General features: G+C 56.6%; 7 protein-coding genes across 7 annotated transcripts; 4 read left to right on the top strand and 3 right to left on the bottom strand.

Moving 5' to 3' along the window:
- Positions 1 to 152: 152 nt before the first annotated feature.
- Positions 153 to 1,359, top strand: IPL1 (spindle assembly checkpoint kinase; the record flags this gene model as incomplete). Its single annotated transcript, XM_064805162.1, has 2 exons — positions 153 to 254; positions 304 to 1,359. 2 exons carry the CDS (start codon positions 153 to 155, stop codon positions 1,357 to 1,359), a joined length of 1,158 nt encoding a protein of 385 aa, XP_064657004.1.
- A 642-nt stretch (positions 1,360 to 2,001) lies between these two features.
- ATP23 (Mitochondrial inner membrane protease atp23) lies at positions 2,002 to 2,769 on the bottom strand (the record flags this gene model as incomplete). Its single annotated transcript, XM_064805161.1, has 1 exon — positions 2,002 to 2,769. The coding sequence occupies one exon, from the start codon at positions 2,767 to 2,769 to the stop codon at positions 2,002 to 2,004; it is 768 nt and encodes a 255-aa protein (XP_064657003.1).
- Positions 2,770 to 3,102: 333 nt separating this feature from the next.
- LTR77_007925 (uncharacterized protein) lies at positions 3,103 to 5,124 on the top strand (the record flags this gene model as incomplete). Its single annotated transcript, XM_064805160.1, has 1 exon — positions 3,103 to 5,124. The coding sequence occupies one exon, from the start codon at positions 3,103 to 3,105 to the stop codon at positions 5,122 to 5,124; it is 2,022 nt and encodes a 673-aa protein (XP_064657002.1).
- Positions 5,125 to 6,096: 972 nt separating this feature from the next.
- Positions 6,097 to 6,352, bottom strand: LTR77_007924 (uncharacterized protein; the record flags this gene model as incomplete). The annotated part of the gene is made up of 2 exons (XM_064805159.1): positions 6,097 to 6,286; positions 6,339 to 6,352. The coding sequence occupies 2 exons, from the start codon at positions 6,350 to 6,352 to the stop codon at positions 6,097 to 6,099; spliced, it is 204 nt and encodes a 67-aa protein (XP_064657001.1).
- Positions 6,353 to 9,221: 2,869 nt separating this feature from the next.
- Positions 9,222 to 11,554, top strand: FOL1 (trifunctional dihydropteroate synthetase; the record flags this gene model as incomplete). Its single annotated transcript, XM_064805158.1, has 3 exons — positions 9,222 to 10,259; positions 10,308 to 10,516; positions 10,567 to 11,554. 3 exons carry the CDS (start codon positions 9,222 to 9,224, stop codon positions 11,552 to 11,554), a joined length of 2,235 nt encoding a protein of 744 aa, XP_064657000.1.
- A 294-nt stretch (positions 11,555 to 11,848) lies between these two features.
- Positions 11,849 to 12,727, bottom strand: LTR77_007922 (uncharacterized protein; the record flags this gene model as incomplete). The annotated part of the gene is made up of 2 exons (XM_064805157.1): positions 11,849 to 12,012; positions 12,058 to 12,727. The coding sequence occupies 2 exons, from the start codon at positions 12,725 to 12,727 to the stop codon at positions 11,849 to 11,851; spliced, it is 834 nt and encodes a 277-aa protein (XP_064656999.1).
- A 459-nt stretch (positions 12,728 to 13,186) lies between these two features.
- LTR77_007921 (uncharacterized protein) lies at positions 13,187 to 16,810 on the top strand (the record flags this gene model as incomplete). The annotated part of the gene is made up of 2 exons (XM_064805156.1): positions 13,187 to 14,879; positions 14,943 to 16,810. 2 exons carry the CDS (start codon positions 13,187 to 13,189, stop codon positions 16,808 to 16,810), a joined length of 3,561 nt encoding a protein of 1,186 aa, XP_064656998.1.
- Between the last annotated feature and the right edge of the window lie 3,293 nt (positions 16,811 to 20,103).

Here is a 20,103-nt window from a genome sequence, read left to right as displayed (position 1 = left end):
TTGAAATCCAGCCAATGACAGCCAGGTAGCAACGACGTAGCAACGACTGTTGACAGCCCGCCTTCGCCTTCGCCTGAACTTCAACCTTGAGACTGCCGACCATTGTCCACGCTGTCCCACTCTCGCTAACACATTCATTGCGAGCATCCACCATGGCCGACATCCAGAACCTTGAGCAGCGCTTCGAGGGCATCAGCGTGCAGGATGAGAACCTCGACGTCAACACTGCCGTCGCTGCTCAGCACAAGCAGAAGGTGGGCATCACCTCTACCAACCACCACACACAATACTAACACAACCCAGGGCTCACTCTCCCACGCCATCTCCTTAACCAACCTCCCCTCAAACACCTCCACAACCCAACCCAACCGCCTCAAACTCCCCCTCCAGAAACTCCCCGCCAACAGCCAACCCAAAGGTCCCACTCCCCTCACCAAAATCACCCTCCCCTCCCAAGCCGCCCAACGCCCCTCCTCCGACTCCCGCCCCTCCGACCCGGACCCTATCGCCCACCTCCCGTCCGAACCCAAACCCAAGCCCAAACAATGGCACCTCGGCCTCTTCGAAATCGGCAAACCCCTCGGAAAGGGCAAATTCGGCCGCGTCTACCTCGCCCGCGAGCGCGCGACCGGCTTCGTCTGCGCGCTGAAAGTCCTGCACAAATCCGAGCTCGCGGCAGGGAAAGTGGAAAAGCAAGTCCGTCGCGAAATCGAAATCCAATCGAACCTCGCTCATCCCGGCTTGTTACGCCTCTACGGCCACTTCCACGACAGCAAGCGCATCTTCCTCATCCTCGAGTTCGCGGGCAAAGGCGAACTGTACAAACACCTCCGCAAAGCGCAACGCTTCTCCGAACCCGTCGCGGCGCAGTACATCGCGCAGATGGCGTCGGCGTTGAAGTACCTGCACAAGAAACACGTGATCCATCGCGACATCAAGCCCGAGAACATCCTCGTCGGCATCCACGGGGAGATCAAGATCAGCGACTTCGGCTGGTCGGTGCACGCGCCGAATAACAGGCGGAACACCATGTGCGGCACGCTGGACTACCTTCCCCCGGAGATGATCAAGCCCAGCCGCGAGGACAGTTTCTACAGCGAGAAAGTGGACTTGTGGAGCTTGGGCGTGTTGACCTACGAGTTTCTCTGCGGGGAAGCGCCGTTCGAGGATAGTATGGTGATGACGCAGCGCCGGATTGCGCGGTGTGAGATGACGGTGCCGAGTTTCGTGAGTAGTGAGGCGAGGGATTTGATTAAGAGGTTGTTGGTGTTGGATCCGGAGAAGCGGTTAACGCTGGAGGAGGTCGAGGTGCATCCGTGGATTTTGAGGCATTGTGCTAAGAAGGAGGGGGAGAAGTAGGGAGGAGGGTATGAGGAGGGAGGGGGCGATGGAATGAATTTCGTATTTGTGTTTCTTCTTGGATGATGGGTGGGAATGCATGATCTGGCGTCTCTTGGGTAGGGAGGCTGAGGGTATGAGATACAGCCGCACGAGCTTTGAGCATCAGTGGAATGAAATGACTGTTCAGAACTGAGCCTTTTAGTCGCAATGATTTGTTGTACATTCTACTTCCGGAATATCCCTTCGCAACCATCGATCTCCTGTTCTGAGCCATATCGGCAGATATCGTACGGTTTGAGTGAAGATGGCTTTGTAGCTTGCAGGACTCCCGTACACGAGTCTCTTTGCTCGTGGCCTCCTGCGTACCTCCTGAGCGTGCCCGTCGTCGTGCTGTGGCGCTTCTGGCAAGGACATGCTCCCTGCTCTGGGAGCTCGGCTGCCTCCGTTGTCCGTGGTGGATGTTCCGCGTACTGCGGGGGTGCGCTTGTCAAGAACGCCTTTGGCAGACCGGTCGACGTAGGGCTGGCGAACCGCCTCTCGATGAGTCGAATCTTTCTTCCGACCGGCCAGTCGCTGAGCCGCAACACACATGCTCCGGCTTCTTCAGTGCATCCAGTGATGAATGCTTTCCCGAATCGCTCGTCCTGAATCCTTCTCGTCTCACCGATATATCTCATCAAACGGCCTCGTATCATTAAAACAGCTCTCCCAGACCTCATTAACCACCTTCGCCGCCTGCACATCATCCCTACACGCCGGCCGTTGCGCCACAGACAAAGCCGCCCTCCGCCGTACACACTCCTGCAACTGCCCCGTAATCTTCCACTGCCCCCGCGTCCAGAACTCCCGCATAAACCGACATTCCCCGGACAAAGTCGAGGCGCGTATCTCCATGCACGCGGCGTGTTTCAGATCGAACGGGTCGAGCACGAAGCGCATGTGGTCGTAGGCGTGCACCATTTCGTGCGCGAGCGTGTCTTCGAGGTGCCCGCGGTTGCGCATGTGGTTGGCGCAGATCAGGATGCCGTATTGGGGGTCGAAGCCGCCGCCTTGGGAGGTGGTGCAGCGGCGGCAGCGGACGTTGTGTTCGTCGATAGTAGCGCCCGGGTTTGCTGGCGAAGGTGAAGTGGCGGGGTCCACGGGGGGTGTTAGGAGGGCGATCTCGGATTGTAAGAAGCGGATGATAGGCGAGTGCTTGAAGAGCCAGCGTTTGTCGGCGTCGACGCGCTCGCAGTCGGGTTTCTCGTTGAGGAGGTCGCGGTGGTGGAAGTAGCGGGCGCGGTCGGTGGGGGAGGCGTGCCCGGTCATGATGCTGAAGAAGGTGGACCAGGTGTAGACTGATGGGTCGGGTTGGTCGGTCGTCATGCTGTCGGGGAGGTTGCGGGCGATGGGAGGGGTATGAGGGGCTGTGTCTGTTTGTGTGGCCATTGTGTGGAGAGTCGTGCGGAAGGTCGATGCAGTCCTGTATCAGACTGCTCGAGGTGTAGTTGTAGTTGTTGAGGTTGTGGTATAGACGGTAAGCTTTCTGGCGCTAGCGGAAGCCACGAGGCAGGGGTGCAGGGACCGGGATGACAGTGGGGGTGGACAGCGACGAGGACAGATATTATAGGTAATCAGACGTGTACACGACAACTGGTATATTGAGCACAAGGAGAGCATAGAATCGCTAGACTCGACAAGGAGATCCGCCATGAACCACCCCATTCCCTGAACTCCACCCGATGCCTCCTCCACGACCTCAGCACCGCAGCCTGTCCGCCAATGTCGAGCAACAACAGCAACAATGCCTCCGCCCTCACCACCTCCTCAACTCTCCGTCCCCGGGCGAAAAGACTCATATCAGGACTCAGCGAAGGTGACGAGAGCGCCCCCGACTCCTTCGACTCCCCACCTCGAAGGATAGCCTCCCCATCACCGTCCCCCTTCGAAAGCAGGTCCGCCTCTCCCATCCCAGCACCATACCCACAGCGAACGAGCTCCAGCCGGATACGAGACGATGGTGGAGAGCGGTATGCTGGCTACAGTAGCTGGGGCCGGCGAGCCCAAGTCAATGCTGGAAGCGGAGGGCAGAGGAGAGCAGAGAGCCCAAACTCCTTCGCTGGGATATGGGGCAGTAGCTGGACTACACTGCAAGGGCTGGCCTCTGACTTCCTCGGGAATGAGTTGACAGGTACGGGCAATAGCAGTTTAAAGGCGAAGAAGAAGCCGGTGGGCAGCAAGCTACGAACTGCGTCTGATAGCAGTGGTAACACTGCCTGGGGTCCGACTTCTGCCTCAAACCCCCAAGCGGCCATCGGATCCGGCACTCGGGAGTCAAGAGAGGCCGCTCTTCGGGCACAGAAGCGGAAGGACATGCTCACGCGGCAGGAGAGCTCTTATGCTGCGGATGCTCTGGGCAAGTTCAAGCGGAGGCTGTCGGATGAGCAGGAGTCGAGGTCTGCTCCGCCCGCTGAGAACGATGATCGAGCTGCGTTGGTTTATGTGCATCACGTCAAGAAGGATGACACGTTGGCTGGCATCACGATCAAGTATAACTGTTCTGCGAATGTGATCAGAAAGGCCAACCGGATGTGGCCGAACGATACTGTACAGAGTCGGCAGACGATTGTACTTCCTGTAGATGCTTGTGGGGTCAAGGGCAAACCGGTGGCAGCACCTGACGCACCATCCACAGACGACCTCCTAGGTACCGACGAGACCGACGATATGGCTGCAGAAGAAATCTCGACTCCCAGACCCACGGTCAACGGCGACATCACTGCTGACATGGCCACCCGCGACCGCACATCCTCCCTCTCAACAGCCAGCCCCCGAACCTCCGTCTCCATAACCTCCAGCAGCTTCCAACAAGGCGCCGCACCCACTACTAACGCCTCCACAGCCGAAGCACCCTACACCCACGACTCCTGGGTCCTCCTGTCCAACTCTCCCCACCCCACCGAAATCGCCCGTCTCTCCCGTCGCGCCCTGGGCTACTTCCCTCCCGCCCGCCGGAAAAGCATCTCCCTCTCCGACCTCGACACGCCCTCTACTTCCCTCGACCTCGCCCGCACATCCACCAGCACCAACAACCCTGTCCCATCCCCCTCTAACGCTCCGGCTCCCGCACGCCCAGGCCACCGAAGACGTCTCAGCAACGCAACGAACGGCTATTTCCCCTCCTACCTCGCCGGTCCCGGCGGCGTGGGTAGCATGTCCGCCAACGTCCACAGTCCGGGACCAGCGCAAGACGGGTTGAATAAGTTCTTTGCGAAGCATTTACCGGACGTTTCCAAGCCGAAGAACCAGCGCGAGCTGTATCAACCAGACGTACCGATGTACCGAGACGACGATGGACCCGGGGGCAGCGGGACCGCTACACCCAGTCTCTTGCCCAAAGACATTGGCGGCGGAGCTGGTCTGAATCTCGAAAATGTCGGGGGTGCGATCGAAGGCTGGGTTAGGCGTATGGCTGTCAAAGCTCGAACGCCTTCTGAACCTGGCGCCGGCAACGGCGGTCCTGGGACCGGGGGCAGTAGAGGCAGGGGTTCGAGGAGTCAGGGTCTCGGACCTCGCACGAGCGTTGGAGCGCCGGGGAAGGGCAGGAATGGTGTTGGGGATTTGATTGAGATGACTGATGAGTTTGAGCTTGGTGGGGACGATGAGAGTGAGGAGGAGGGAAGGGGGAGGTCGGAGGTTGGGTCCAATGCTAGTGGGAGTGGGACGCAGTATTTTGGGGGTGCGGTTGCGACAGCGAGGGGAGTCAGTGGAAGTGTGGGGAGGAAGAGTGGGAAGGGTGATTAGGGGTGGGTAGGCTTGAGGGACTTGGTGCGGAGGTTTGGTAGAGGAAATGTGAAGAATTGAACGCCTGTAACGCTCTGTGTCAAGCGCTCTGTCTCGAATGTCTATCATTGCCAGGAGTGCGGAAGACAATAGTCTGTCTACCTGGCTGCTTGCATCCGACCCAGATTGCTCTGTACAGCACCCTCCCACGTCCAAATCTCAGAGCGGACTAAGCTTCCGCGCTGCATCGATGGTCATGTTCTCCAGCAGATGCCAAAGCGTCCCTGCTTCTCGATAAGCCTTCCATGCGTCTTCGTCGATGTCTCAAGCTCCGCTAAAGTATTCCGCGTGGCGGCCCGTCAGGCGGGGTTGTCGATAGAGTTGAGGACCGGACCATCCATCCGTGCGCCGAAGGAGTCTTTTTGGTTCTATGTGATTTGTTGTTGCCATCTGGTAAGGCCATGGTGGGGGCCAACAAGGGATGATCCGGTGCAGCCACGTTGATGGAGGATTGTGTGACTTGGAATGGGCCGGGCTACTGGTGGCGAAAGTATTTCAAGAACGATGAGTCTTGGGTGGAGATGGCGTTGGATTGCGTTGGTCGCTCTGGTTGCTGGTGGTAGTTTGCTGGAAGGCGTTGGACTCAACCTTGCCGCCAGTTGATCATTCGGTGGTAGTACCTCTTGTCGCACCGCTGGGACGAGGTCCAATTTCCCGTCCTTCTCTGAGATATGTTGTCTTTTGGTGGGCCTGGCGTCGCACATAATACCCGGTGGTGGTGGTGCTTCGTATCCGCTCGAGTAGTGCGAAGTGGCAAGCATGCCTTGCAGACCTGGCTTTTAAGAGTCCGTTGGTGAAGTAGACCAGATTCCTTTGAACGCAGAGCCTTCGGAGCCAGAGAATCCTAAGTGTTGACTTGAGGGTTGCACAACAATCGGCCGTCCGGTTTCGCTACAGGGCGTTCTCCAAATCTGGTCCTGGGCTGCCGTGCCTTCACTTCTCCTCCCTCTCAACCAGATGAATCTTCGGCATCGAATCTCGCAAGTCCCGCTTATCCTGCTCAGTAGGCGTAAAGCCAAACGCCGCCTCTGCTCTGTCGGAGAGCAGCAAGCCAAAGGCGGCCCATGCCATCACGCCGCCACCGACGAGCATGCGCGTCTTGGGGGTGAGCGCGCGGTATGATCTGGAGATTGTGTTAGCCGGGAAATAGAAATGCAGGGCGGGGGCGAGCATACTGCCACAGAGACATATTGTAGGTCCTGCTATTTCTAGGTTGGTGAGCTGTTGCGAGGTCTGGACCCACGTGAGGTCTGATGTTGAAGATTGGGCTCTCGGCTCGGCCGGACGGGAACGGCCCATGAGCGCGCTAGCGGAGCCTATATTCCAACCACGTCTTGCCTCTGCATCTGTTCTTCAATCTCATCACGTTTCCATCCCATCTTTACTACGGGGGGCTGTTGCGTTCTTTTCTGTTGTACGTTCAAGCTACTAATATTCTTCTCTACTCTTGCATTAGAGGTTCACGGTGGTGCCGGGGCAAGTCTGGTGTCCAGGAAGAATGGGAGTAAAAAGGACGCCAACTCTGTGCACTTGACCGTTGCAAAACGGCCTTGCATTATGGTGAGGATACGAGGCATATTCCGCCACGCATCTCTACGCAAAGGAAACCTTTGGCGGAGTCACGCCGCCGATGGTCGCGCATCCAAATACCTCTTTCCTTTAGGAAAGTCGCCATACGAGGTCAATGGCATTTCGAAGGCATCTCCAGCTTTTACTGAATCAGCACCTAATCTGCTGAGACACCCTGATGCTTCCCGTCACTGGTTTGGGTTGCTCAAGTATACCTCTGGACATATCTCATTGTACGTGCCGTGCTCTAGGGATTTCAAGCACAACACTGACCACTGTAGACCGCCGGATCAGTGCAGCATACTGGAGACAAACTGGTTTTCTGTCAAGTTGCTCAGCAAAGCGAGGTCAGCGTTCATCAAATCTCAGCTGAGCCATGTCTTGCAGTCTGTACCGAAGAATCAAGAAGTTCCAACGACAACTTCCAGTCTCGGGATGCTGCACCGTATGGCACTCCAGATGTTTTCATTGCAGAACGAACTACAAGAAGTTTACCTGCAAGGCTTTGGCCAGAACTTCGGAGATTTGGGCGCTCGATGGAATCCTGGTTCCGCATTCGCAACGCCGCAGTATTATTGGAATGTCCGATGCCAAATATGGCGCCCGAATGCCGAGGGACCATACTCGAGTCCCTTGATCAGCATCTCTGCATCGTGGGGAGAGCCATCAATCGGATGCAAGCTTGCGCTGAAGGGTAGTAAGACATGTTCCCCGATGTTATGTATCAGAGTCACGGGCCATCTCGGCAACAGAACTCGGGAGGTCCACCAGGGTCGGGTAATCAGCTCGAAGGGAGTCATTAGAGAGACAATGGACATGTTGCTGCACCACGCTAGGACGGCAACGTCTCAAAATGTGCTCTCTGGCCTGCAAATAACCTCACTCATGAAAGATGCTGCCCTGCAATATCTGCCACGGTCGCCCTTGGCCTCTGTCTTGGACTTTGAGGGGGTGGAGCTGACGGCTCAAAAAGGGAAGAAAGGCGAGCGCTATGTTGACAACATGCTGTTGAACCCGGATGGAAGTGTTCGCCTGCATGCAGACCGGCAGCCGGAGGATCCTGCATCGCAGCCGGCAGCCAGAGCTTCCTCACTATCGGATGGCGTACGCCGGAACATGATCACGCAAAGTCAAACAGCGCTGGAACTTCGTGAAGAAACCCGAACTGTGGATTTGTAAGTTACCATCTGGTGTCCTATGCTCATCATCGTTGTTGACCCTATCTAGGTCTGCTGCCACGTGCGCTAGAATCGGCATACCGAATGTACGAGTCACGACCGTTGGCTTCAGCAGCTCTTCGTTCGATCGCTACCATCAGAATCTCGCCGAGATGTTCGAGGAGGCTTCTGCGACCATTAAGGAATCTGGTATAGCCTACCTGGCGGCAGCTAGTTCACTACTCGCACGTCGCTTGCCGACCGCGTGCTTCGCCATGCGATTCCAGATTCATGGGCCATGTGAGCACCTTCCTTCTATTGCAGAAGGTACATTCTATCCATTCACTATAAACGTCAACACGTCAGAAGGACTTGTACCTTCTCTTGCTCCGAGTATTGACAGCACAAGTGTCCGACTGCACATGCCCAGACTCAATGGTCTACAGATTGCCATTGCTGGTGACCAACAGCCCCCTCTCAAGGTTGATTGGCAGACCGGTTGGCTCAAGATACGACTCGTGGAGCAAGCATCTCGGAGACAACATGAAGCAAGTCGCGATTCCACATTGCTCTCAGCGTTAGCTGATTGGCACCAAGTAACCTCGATGGCCGAAAAGGTGATTCGGAACGTTTGTAAAGAAGTCGTCTTTGACAAACTCGAAAATGTTCCGAAGATGGTTGCCAGTGCGATATTGCGCGCGGTGCGACTCCCCAGCGCAGCTGTTGAGCTGGCTGCAGTTCGTGTCGGGTTGATGCCTTACCACGACGCTTCCGTATTCTCGCTTGCTGCATTGGCGCATCCCACTCCATACGAGAGCTCAACGGTGCATGGGGACGTTGAAGGTACCTTGCGAGCCGAGAACATCACTACTCACCACGAGGAGACAACACACCACAACGACAGAGCTGTTGAAGAACTACAAGCAAGTCAGTACCCGCTGGAAACTGGCAGTCTCGCTATCGGTGACGACACCAGGTCCATTCCAGAGCAGTTTGGACGAGATCGCGCAGATGTCAATGTCTCCCGCGCAACAGAAACCGACGTTGCGTGTCCAGCAAAGTCAAGAGTGATGCTGATAAGGTAGGTTCATTTGAGTAGTATTTCGCTCAGGTCATCTCTAAAAGCAGATCAGGTCAGACGTACTCAGTCAACAAACGGCATTCCATGAGGTTTTCATACATTTTGAGCACCCAAAGTCGGTGGAGTCGCAAAACGCCGCACAGGCGCCTCTAGAAGACATACTGTGCTCGAGCAGTGGCACTGGGATCCTTCGGTTCGCGTGTCCAGCGGACCTACTATCGAGACTGTCTTTGCGGATTCCCGGTCTTTCCATGATTGATGCACACTATCGGCCCTCGGATGAACTACGAAAAGCTCTGCATACTTCCGACACCCGCTTTACCAACAGGCTCGAAGTCAAACTGTTCATAGGTGGTACGACCCAAATACTTCTGAGTAGTAGACACCGATGCACTCATTTCGGAGCCGACGCCTCATCTGGAGCATGGATCGATCTCACAGTCCGTCTGACAGGTCGTCTCTCAAATCAACAGACTTCTCAGACGGACACGCTTGCTTCGCAGCTCGAGTATCTTCATCAAGCGGTAGTCGACACCGTACGCTCACTGAAAGAGAGCAAAGGTACCGAAAACAGCGAACCTTCCACTTTCGACGTTTCTGCCATTGCGCGGGCGCTTGTGGACCAGCGACACAGGTTCGTTTCGGTAATGGACATACAGTGGGTGGAGGCTGCGACGGTCTTCAACGAACGACCTCTCTCCAAAGGCAAGGCTACTGCGGAAGTGGAGACTGCAGAAAGATCTTCTAGCAAGGAGGATCGCACAGATTCCAGTCTTGTGGGGGAGACCGCCATATTGAACGATACGGACAGCACAGCCAAGCACTCTGACGATGCTCACGAGTTGAAGACCCACGTGGAAGACGCAGAGAACGTCCAAGCCGATGGAGCGGAAGACAAAGATGACGAAATGAGTTTGAGCATGGCCGAAGCTGAAGCCGCAACGCCTGCAGAAAGCCGAGCGGATGACGAGGTGGCCAAGCACCCCGACAACCGCAACAAGGTGCAAATGTTCACGGAGAATGCAGAGAGCGATCAAGCCGATCAAGTGGATGATGGAACGACTTTGGACATGACCAACGGCGAAGATGCCATGCCTACAGGACCGGATGATGGGATGGTCTTCATCGCTCTTGGGAGCAACGTCGGCGATCGCTTGAAGAACATTGAGGATGCTTGCAATTTGATGGATGCAGATCCGGACGTCCGGGTCCTGCGGACCAGCAGTCTGTACGAGACGCCACCGATGTACGTCGAAGATCAGGAACGTTTTCTAAACGGGGTCTGCGAGGTGAGTACTGCTTGCGCTGTTGATGCTGACGCTTACTAACAAGCCTAGATTGCTACCAAGCTGCAGCCCATCCACCTACTGGATCGTCTTCAGGCAATCGAGCAGCAACTTGGACGCGTCAAACTCATCGAGAAGGGCCCCAGAACCGTGGACCTCGACATCTTGTTCTACCGAGACGAGCGAATGAACACCGAGCGATTAGTACTACCTCATCCACTCATGATGGAGCGCGACTTCGTTCTCCGGCCTTTCTATGAGTACGTAAACTCATTCCCCATTGATGTGTAAATTCTAACATTCGCCGCAGCTTAATTCAACCCAGCAGGCGTCGTGGCCTCCTTGGAGAGAGCGTGGAGAAGCAGGTCACAAGGGCCTTTCACAAAATCAAAGGTCAAGCAGATCCCAGCTTCGCCCACACACCACTCGCAGCAGGGTCGAGCCCTCTGCAATCGGATTTCTCCGAGCGCCAGACTAGAGTGATGAGTATTCTGAATACTACTCCGGACTCATTCTCAGATGGTGGAACGCACGATATTAGTGATGGAGATGGCCTCAGACGCACGATCGAATCGCACGTTGCCGCAGGCGCAACTATGATTGATGTTGGGGGCCAGTCTTCGCGGCCGAATGCGCCGGACATCACGGCAGACGAGGAGATTGCACGCGTCGTGCCAGCTATTGAGATGATCAGATCGCTGCCGGGGGCTGAGAAGATAACGATTTCCATTGACACCTATCGTGCCGCCGTTGCGGAGGTAGCGGTGAACACCGGAGCTCATGTGGTCAACGACATCTCGGCCGGCCAGCTGGACCCAGATATGCTGCCCACCGTTGCAAGACTGGGTTGCACATATGTCATGATGCATATGCGAGGTACTCCATCTACCATGCAAAGCGAAGAGAACACACAATACCCCAATGGCCTCATCACGACCATTCGAGATGAGCTCGGAGCGCGTATAGATGCTGCTATGGAAGCTGGCATACGGCGCTGGCGCATCATCCTGGACCCTGGTATCGGCTTTTCCAAAACCCAGCAACAGAACCTGGAGATCCTTCAGAGTGGTCGCGGCCTGCATAAGGGGAAGTGCAGGAACATGCCATGGCTCGTCGGCAGCAGCCGCAAGGGTTTCGTCGGCAAGATCACAGGGGTGGAAGAGCCGAGAGAGCGGACCTGGGGCACGGCGGCGACGGTCACTGCTGCCATACGCGGTGGTGCTGATATCGTCCGCGTGCACGATGTCAAGGAGATGGTGGAGGTGGCGAAGATGGCGGATGCTATTTATCGGCGATGAGCTTCGATGCTGTGGTGATGTCGTTGCTCGTGTATATTCGTGCATATGGTGTTAGATGCTGTGCTTTGCCGAGCATGAGCGGCATGGGATATGCTGCTGGGCGTTAGAGCGATGCATTGCTGTGGTGTTGAACTGCATACTAGAGGAGGTGCTCGCATTTGGTGCATGTCTGGAGGCAACTTGGCGTGGGGCCCATATTACCATGCTCGCGGGAGTTTTCGCTTCTGCAGTGTAACAAGAAGTATTTTCGGTTCGACCGACGTTTCTCACAGTCTCATCTCACAGTCTCGTCTCTCATCGCTCGGGCATGTTGCTGTAGAGATCGCGCCACGACTCTGCCTCTTCATCGTAGTCGCCAGCGCTGGCTTGGTTGGCCGACGTGCCTTGGGCTTGTGCAGGAGGTGCAGAAGGAGTTGGTCTCTCAGTAGCCGCTGAAAGTGGCTCATAGCCTTCAATAGCTGTATGAGAAGCAGACTGTCTATCAGGCGGGCCATTCGTCTGACGCGAGGCACCTCCGTTTTCAACGACAGTAGATGCCATGACCTGGCTCGGCCTCATCGAGGATGTGGTGTCGCCACGCTCCAGGGCCAGCTCATGGTGGTTTGCGCGAGGAGCACTTGCAATGAAAGGGTTCGATGATCGCGAAGTAGGCATTCGATCGTCCGGATGCACCACGATCTTCGGATGATACCCTGGCTCCCGCTCCCAAGCCGGCACTTCACTGAGCTGCGTCTTCACGTAGAGTGACTTCCTCGTGCACGTGTCGCTGCAGTAGTCTCCATGCGCTTTGGCTTTTAACTTCCACGCCGCACTTGTGCCTAGAGATTCTGATCGCGGAGGGTTCGAGCACAAGGCGTAACCACATTTGCCATCGATCCGACGTTCTTCGACCAGGTTGTCAAAGTCCGATGGTTGGAAGAGTCGAGCAAGACTGACGAGTCTTGATACATCGACAGAAGTGAAAGGTGTCGCAGATGGGAACTCCAATAGGGTCTCAATATTCCCAAAGATACGCGCTTCAACGTCTTTTCGTTGCTGTATCTTGTTGGCGTGGTAGAGTGCTGTGGTGAGATGTCGCTTGTTGGTCGCCGCTGTGGCTTTCTGCTCGTCGCTCAAAGTTGGTTGTGCCGATGGCTGCTTCAGTATGGATCGCGCGGGCGTGGTGGTCTCCATTTGGACGCCGTTCTCGATACCAGTTGATGTCGTCAGTTGTCGTCAGTGAATTTGCTGTTCCAAAGGCGAACGACATGTGAAAGTCTAGACTTAAGCTCTCTAGCGGCTGATCCCGCTTGTGACCTCAGGCTTGGCTTGGCTCGTCCGGCGGCGCCGCTCGTGGTGGACCAGCAGGCTCCCTCCCGTAGGTACTTTGCGTTTGACCTGCCGCTGAACCATATTCGTTGTGGGAGCAGCATTGTTGTCCATCCATCTCCGATATCACACCAGAAGAGGTTGCGGGCTGCCCATCCTTCCAACGGTGTGAAACAACATACGAAACGCTGAGCTGGCCACGCAGGCCATTGCGTCAGTCAGCCTTCCTGAGGGTCGCAAGTAGGCCGACTACCTCTAGCATCCCATCGAACTCACCGGCGCACATTGTACATAACGCCTAGCATCCCGTGCGAGCGCCTCAAAATGACCGCACCGCCCTTCAAGGTCAAGTCGGTATACGAATACACTAGCGAGCATGAAGACGACTTGAACTTCCCCACGGGACAGATCATTACGGTGACGGAGCTGGAGGGAGACGATTGGTATGTTGGGGAGTACACGGATGCCACGGGTGGCAAACATGAAGGCCTCTTCCCTTCGAATTTCGTGGAGAAGTACGAGCCAGAAGTGCCGACAAGGCCAACAAGACCTACCAGGCCGAAACAGGAGGCTCAGCAGCCGGCGGCAGCAGCCCAGCCTGCTCCGAGTATTGTGAATGAGACTGCTGAGAATGAGGCACCCCCGGCCTCTGCAGCTACCAAGCCATCTGCACCTCCAATCGAAGTGCCCGCGGCCTCTAGCACAACAGAGGAGGTCAGATCTCCACCTTCAGCAAGCAGTCAGACTGCTCCCGCGACATCAATGGAAAAGGCGCCGGCACCCAAACCAGCACCAGCAGAGCCTGCCGAAGGAGCCAAGAAGGCGCCGCCGCCAGTCGCCGCCAAGTCAAATGCCTTCAAGGACAGAATCGCGGCCTTCAACCAGCCAGCAGCTGCACCTTTGGCTCCCATGCAACCTGGTGGTAAATCAGCTCCCTCTGGCGGCTTTATCAAGAAGCCATTCGTTGCGCCACCACCCAGCAAGAGTGCATACGTGCCACCACCTAAGGTCGACCCTGTTCAGAAGCCTTACGTTAGAGATGAAGATCCAGAGATCAGACAGCGACAGGAGGAGGATCGCGCTGCGGCAGAAGCTGCAGGACTGGCCAATGAGGCCTCCGCAGCTGCACCCGACGAAGAAGAGGAAGATGCGCCCAAACCAATGACGTTGAAAGAGCGTATGGCACTGCTGCAGAAGCAGCAGCAAGAGCAAGCTCAGAGGAGAGCAGATACTGCGCAGAAGAAGGAGAAGAAGGTACCACAAAAGCAAGCTTCGGAGTCTTCTGACCAGCCAGCTGCACCAGAGGCGGAGACAGAGTCGCTTGAGAGAGTCAGAAGCGATACAACAGAACGAGCATCAATTGATGCGCCTCGAGAGCAGCGCCGAGTGCCCTCTACTCAGCGACGTCCGACAGAGCCGATGTCACCGGTGCCAACGCCAGCCGAGCATGAAATCCTCAGCGATGGGCATGAAGCAGACCAGAGTGGAGCTGGTGACTTGACTGAGGACGACACTGGCACTCTTGGACCTGATGACAACGACGAACGCCAGGCCGAGCCTATGCGCCATCCTACCGCACCGAAGGTGGAGCCTGACGTTGGCGATGAGGAGGACACGACTGAGGGTGATGAGGGAGAGGAAGAAGAGGAGATGGACGACGAAACCAGGCGCAAGCAAGAGCTTCGGGCACGTATGGCACGTCTTGGAGGCGGCATGCCAGGCATGGGCCAACCTTTCAACCCGTTTGGAGCACCACCTCCGGCACCAGCGCGGAAAAAGCAGCCTTCTAGAGACCAACAAGCAAGCGAAGACGCGCCATCTCCAGCTTCGCAGCAAAGAGCTCCCATGGTGCCAGTACCTGGCATGCAGCGAGTGCAAAGTCCGGAGTCTGATGTGACCGAAAAAGTGCCATTGAGAGACGAGGAAGTCGAGGGCGTAGAGGAGGAGGATGCAGCGCCGCAACCGCCAAGTCGAACGTCGACGGCGGAACGAGGTGCTCCTCCGCCAGTGCCAAAAGGTGGGTTATCGAATCAACACCACAGGAGCTATCAACGAGTGCACATTGCTGACGTTTTTCTAGACACTCGACCTGTGCCTCCACCTCACCAAGAACGTGCAGTCCCGCCACCTCCGCCGCGAGCTCCAGCAACAGAGTCTCGCCCAGTTCCTCCTCCGCCGCCCCCCAGTGGTGCGCCACTTTCGCCTGGCCCAGGTTCGGAATCTGATGATGAGATGTCGAGTCATGCTAAGAGCACTTCGGCAGATGCCTCAGGTATCGAAACGCCTTTGCCCGTACGAAGCCGTGCACCACCAGTGCCCTCTGGCCGCGATGTGCCGCCTCGTCCGCCTCAGTCGCCAGATGCGAAACGTGTATCTCAACATGACAGCAGCGAGCCTCCTTCAGCATCATCCGACAAGCGGTCCAGTCGCGTCCCTCCTCCTGTGCCTACCGGCAGCGCCCCGACGTCTCCTAGACCGCCTCCACCTCCACCACCCACGCAAATGCCCTCTTCGATGGACATACATGAAGACGAGCGTGTTGGCTCTGACTACGACGGCGACTACGATACCGATATAGCATCAGGCGCTAAGCACAAGGATGCTCTGAAGGCTCCACACAATCGCGAGTCTAGTTTGACCGACAATTCCACTGCTGACGAGCTGTCTCTTGGATCGCCTGCCGCACCTCCTCCAGCACCAGCTCCACGAGCAGTTCCGCCGCCGCCGCCGGAAGCAGCGCCCAAAACAAGGCAGTCTATTGATCGACCACCTCCGCCAATCCCATCGCGAGATGCTGCTCAAGATGATCCTGAATACGATCCATACCGATACAATGGTGGCGGGCGGGGCGTCCCTCCTGTGCCGAGCGGTGTTCCTGCCGCTGCCCCTCCACCGCCTCCGCAAGAGGCTGAAGAAAGCTCAGACGACGAGACATATGCACCGCCATCACCTCCTGCACGAAAGTCCACAGACCGTGCGCCGCCTCCTGCACCGCAAGAGCGGGTTGTACCTCCACCGCCTTTGCAAGAGCGTGCTGTACCTCCGCCTCCATCGCAAGCCCCTCCAAATACTCTGGCACCTAGCCGGACATCGACGGATATCCATAGGTCTCAGACGACCTCCCGGAGGTCGATGGATCAGGCTCGTCCTAGCGGTGAACACGGTCAGATTGCGAACGAGCTGAATCTCTCCACCGACACACCTTGGTGGACCTCCGATCAGCCATTGCCGCCTTCTCTTCAAGGTCGCAACGGTGTCGACGTACTGTTCGAGTGCGAAGAGACCTCCAAGTCGAAGCGTGGTGGACGCAAAGAGATCACAAAGGACATCTACATCCTGTACATGGACTACAGCCAAACCGTGATCTCAGCACGCTACGACTCACAGGACCCTGCAGACGTCCACTTCGAGCAGCGACATGAGCCTCCAGCTCCTAAACTGCGACAAGACCAACTCGAGTCAGCATGGCAGCGCTTCGGAACCAAGATCGCAGACGCCGCGAGCCAAGTCGGCCACAGCAAGAAAGACGCCCACGTCGGCGACGGCACGCCGCAAAGCCTCCCCTTCGAGCTGATCAAGGCGCAAGGCGACGCTCTCCTACCCGTCGGCACTCGCGCGTACGGCGCTCTCGTCTACGCCAACCTCGCCAACGCATCGACGATGCAGTTCGACGAGATCCGACGCGGAGACATCGTCACCGTCCGCAACGCCAGGTTCGAGGGCCATCACGGCGCGATGAAGACGAAGTACAAGACTGACTATGGACCGAGTCACGTCGCTGTCGTGGAAGAGTGGGATGGGACACGGCGATCTGTGCGTGTGTGGGAGCAGGGCAGGGAGAAGAAAGGGGGCGTACGGAGTGAGAAGTTTCGGCTCGGCGATTTGAGGAGTGGAGAGGTCAGGGTTTGGAGGGTTGTTGGGAGGGATTGGGTGGGTTGGGAGTCGTAGGGATGGATGCATGGCTAGGTGCTTTGTTGCAGGAGCGGGAGAGTGGTAGAGAACGTATGTAATTACACGGTATATGGAAGTGAACGGGTTTCAATCAACTGCGAGCTTGGAGACATTTCTTTGTTCCATGCTTGAAGAGCCCAATGCTTCGCGCGACCTTGGGTTGCGGACACGCCGACTCGCGGGCCATGCCAGGCAATGCGAACCAGATGCCCTCGCCATGATCTCGGTGCCGGGCTCCGGGCCCTGTTTGAAGGCCCTGCATTCGTATAACGTGTCGATGTCGGTGCTGCTGCAGACTGCGGCCTGCGGTGATCGAGCAGAGGCTGTGGTCGATTGATCGACCCGTTGCTGAACGTGCTACATATCGCGCGCATGACGTTGTGGGACTCTTTTTCCAGATCAAGGCGTTGCTGTCGCTGTCGTGCTTCCCTCTGAGCCGGACTTGAAGTTGGAGTCTCCCCGGGCCCCTGTGCGTTGGAAGGCTATGGCGATGCACATGCTGTGATCCCTAGGGCCTCGCCACTCTCCTGTGCGCCAGCGAAGACATGCAAGCCTGACGATGCCGGTGCCGGCGCTTGGCTGTGGAGCTAGGGGGTCCTCATCGCGAGGTCCAACCTCTTACGTACTTCGTGGGCCAGCCTGGACTCAGCGGATCTCACTCCGTCATTTATCGTACGAGATGTCGTGTTTCCGTGGGACGAAAGTGCTGTCCAGCGCAAGACCACTGGGTGTGAGGCCGCAGGTGGCAAACCAGCCAGCACTAAGGGAGAGGGTCACTAGAGCCTGCCTGCTAGTCTAACGGGGCAGAGGTGATGTCGAAGCAACCTTTCGCCATGTGCGACACACATGTGCAATTTCCACCCGGCAGTTGACAACAAGAGTGTTCGAGCACTCGCCCATAGCACGGTTCAGTCGTTTGGAAGCCTGGAAAAAGGTGCAACACAAGTGCCGGACCACGCTTGCTGCTGCGTAATGGGTTTGGGAGAATAGGTAAGTGGTTCCCTCGAAAGGTGGGTGTGTGGGACAAGGGAGCTGTTGTACTCCATGTCGTGGAATGAGGAATGGGGCGATTTGTGCTCCTGGTCCGCGAGGTAGGTCGAAGGAAGACGGAGCTCGTGGTTTGAAACGACAGCAGATGCGCTGGAAGATGGTGCAGCGGAATCAAGGAAGTTTTGACAAATTCGCGCTGCACGCTGACCAAGTCATGCTCCGCGCGGGTCACGAGGACCCTCGTCGGACAGATCGGAGACTCCTGAATGGCGTTCCAAGAGCCATCCTGCAGCTTCCCGGTAGGCAATGCGCAGTGAATGAAAATTGGGTTGAATGTTGTTGGGCCGCTCCGGGCTCGATACCTGAGCAACGTGAATGCAGACCGGCAAGCCGATCGGCGGCGATGAAATTTGAATACGTGACGCTGCAGCCTCCCGCCAGCTCAGGACTCACCAGCAGGGCTTGGACGCTGTCGGGTCGATTCCTACGTATCAGTGCGATTGTTTGTGTTATCATGCGCAGTTGATCAGACGCAGGTCAACCGGTGCAAAGCTTCAACGGCTCTCGCTCGACTGGTACTCACCGGACGCACCCAGGCCGACGGGTCCTTTTGCCACGAAGAGCGCGCTCCGTGATCTGCAGCTCACAGAGGGCGGCGAGAGAATTTCCAGAAGACAGCTCATGAGACATTGGCGTCGTCTACCCCATGCATGGCGCAACGCCTCGTCGACCCGCTCACCATTGGCCCCTTGGATGGATGGTGATGCGTTTCTTTGTTATCAATTGCCTGCACAGATGCAGTTCCAAGTTGCCTCCCGGGACAGTCATTCTCAAGGGAGATATTCGATCCCAGTATACCGGATCGCCGAGTCCGAAACTCGAGGTTGGTTTGCTGGGGCGGGGCTGCTAAATCAAGATGCCCGTGGAATGTGGTCTGACTAAGGTGTGGGTGGTCTGGAGAATGTCTGGACGCTGCTCTTAGAGTGCAGGCGTCAAGGACCCCAGCACCGCCGTCTGCCCTTTGCACTTCGCTGACAAGGTCTCCACAACTCTCCAAAGGCTGCCCGGTCAAGGCTTCCATGCATGATGGCGTAGTCCCGATGAAGCAACGTCGGAGGCAAGGGGGTATTGGATCAGCTAAGATGTTCTCATTCAAGTCTGTCGTGAGTACGGACTCGATGTCGCCGAGTTGACATCCAGCTCGGAGCTTGGGCTTCACCTTCCGAACCTCACCGAAATAGATCTTGTTGGGCTGTGGTGAGCGTACATCGGACATCGCATACTATTCAAGCAATTGCGCAGTGACTGAGAAATCCATCCTGGTTGACGCTACCGACCGAGCAAACCTCAAACGTCCAGCAACTGTCAGCCTTTCGCGTGACCTTTTTCCCATTGCTTTCGAGCAAGTGTTGTTGTGATACATCAATCTTCCATCCGCGCGCATCGTATGCGGGCTCCACTATGACCTGCGTTAGACTCGCTGTACCGGCAGGCGGACCGACGGGTGGCTGAAGGGCAGAGAAACGGTAGGTTTGTTGCGATGCCACTGCTTCGTGGTGGTAGAAGCATTTCCAATGAATCTCTGGCGATCTCCTGTATCACGCGAGGCGAGTAATCCTTGTCAAGTTGGTGACCTTGAAGAAGTGTCATGTTTTTTTTTGGCACTGGCAACAGAAGTCGTAGCGGTCATCTGATGAGAAGATCGTGTAGACTGAGCGGGAGCGCTTGCAGACCCTGTCCTGTTAGACAAGTTACTTGCTATGAGTCTTCGGGGAAGTGGATCGAGGCTCCCTGCCATCGGCGGGCAGTGGTGAATGACCTCCAAGTGAAGTGGGCTTCTCTGCGGATACCCGCCTCCGCCCCAGTCGTGTGTGGTCTGAGCTTTCAGGATGCTGAGGATACTCTTTTCGAGGCTGCTGGCGACCCAGCGAGTCGGTGTCGGATGAAATCTTGAAGAGGTGTAGCTGCAGCCGGCCAGATCGGCCATTAAAAGCCCTCCGTTGACGTGCGCTGCGAAGCCGGCCAATCCCTACTACACAAGCTGGCCCTTCTCGCTGCTTCAAAACAACTCTCATATCGTGAGAGCTGCCACCTCTGCTTACTTCTGCTCTCTCTCTCCACCCCAACTTGTTTCGGCGCCGCCGACATCCCTTTGTCTCGATCCGACGGCGAACCGCGGAACATCAATCCTGCAACCACTGTCTCGCCGGCAGGCATATCAACACGACTGCCAGCATTGCGCACAAGAACACCATTCTCGCCAGCAATTAGGATCCATCGCTCTTTTCAACACAAGCGCC

Source organism: Saxophila tyrrhenica, assembly GCF_035928015.1.
Source record: "Saxophila tyrrhenica strain CCFEE 5935 chromosome Unknown scaffold_12, whole genome shotgun sequence".
Classification (NCBI taxonomy): Eukaryota; Fungi; Ascomycota; class Dothideomycetes; order Mycosphaerellales; family Extremaceae; genus Saxophila; species Saxophila tyrrhenica.
The sequence above is the reverse complement of the archived record's forward strand: the minus strand, read 5'-3'. Positions and strand labels throughout refer to the sequence as shown.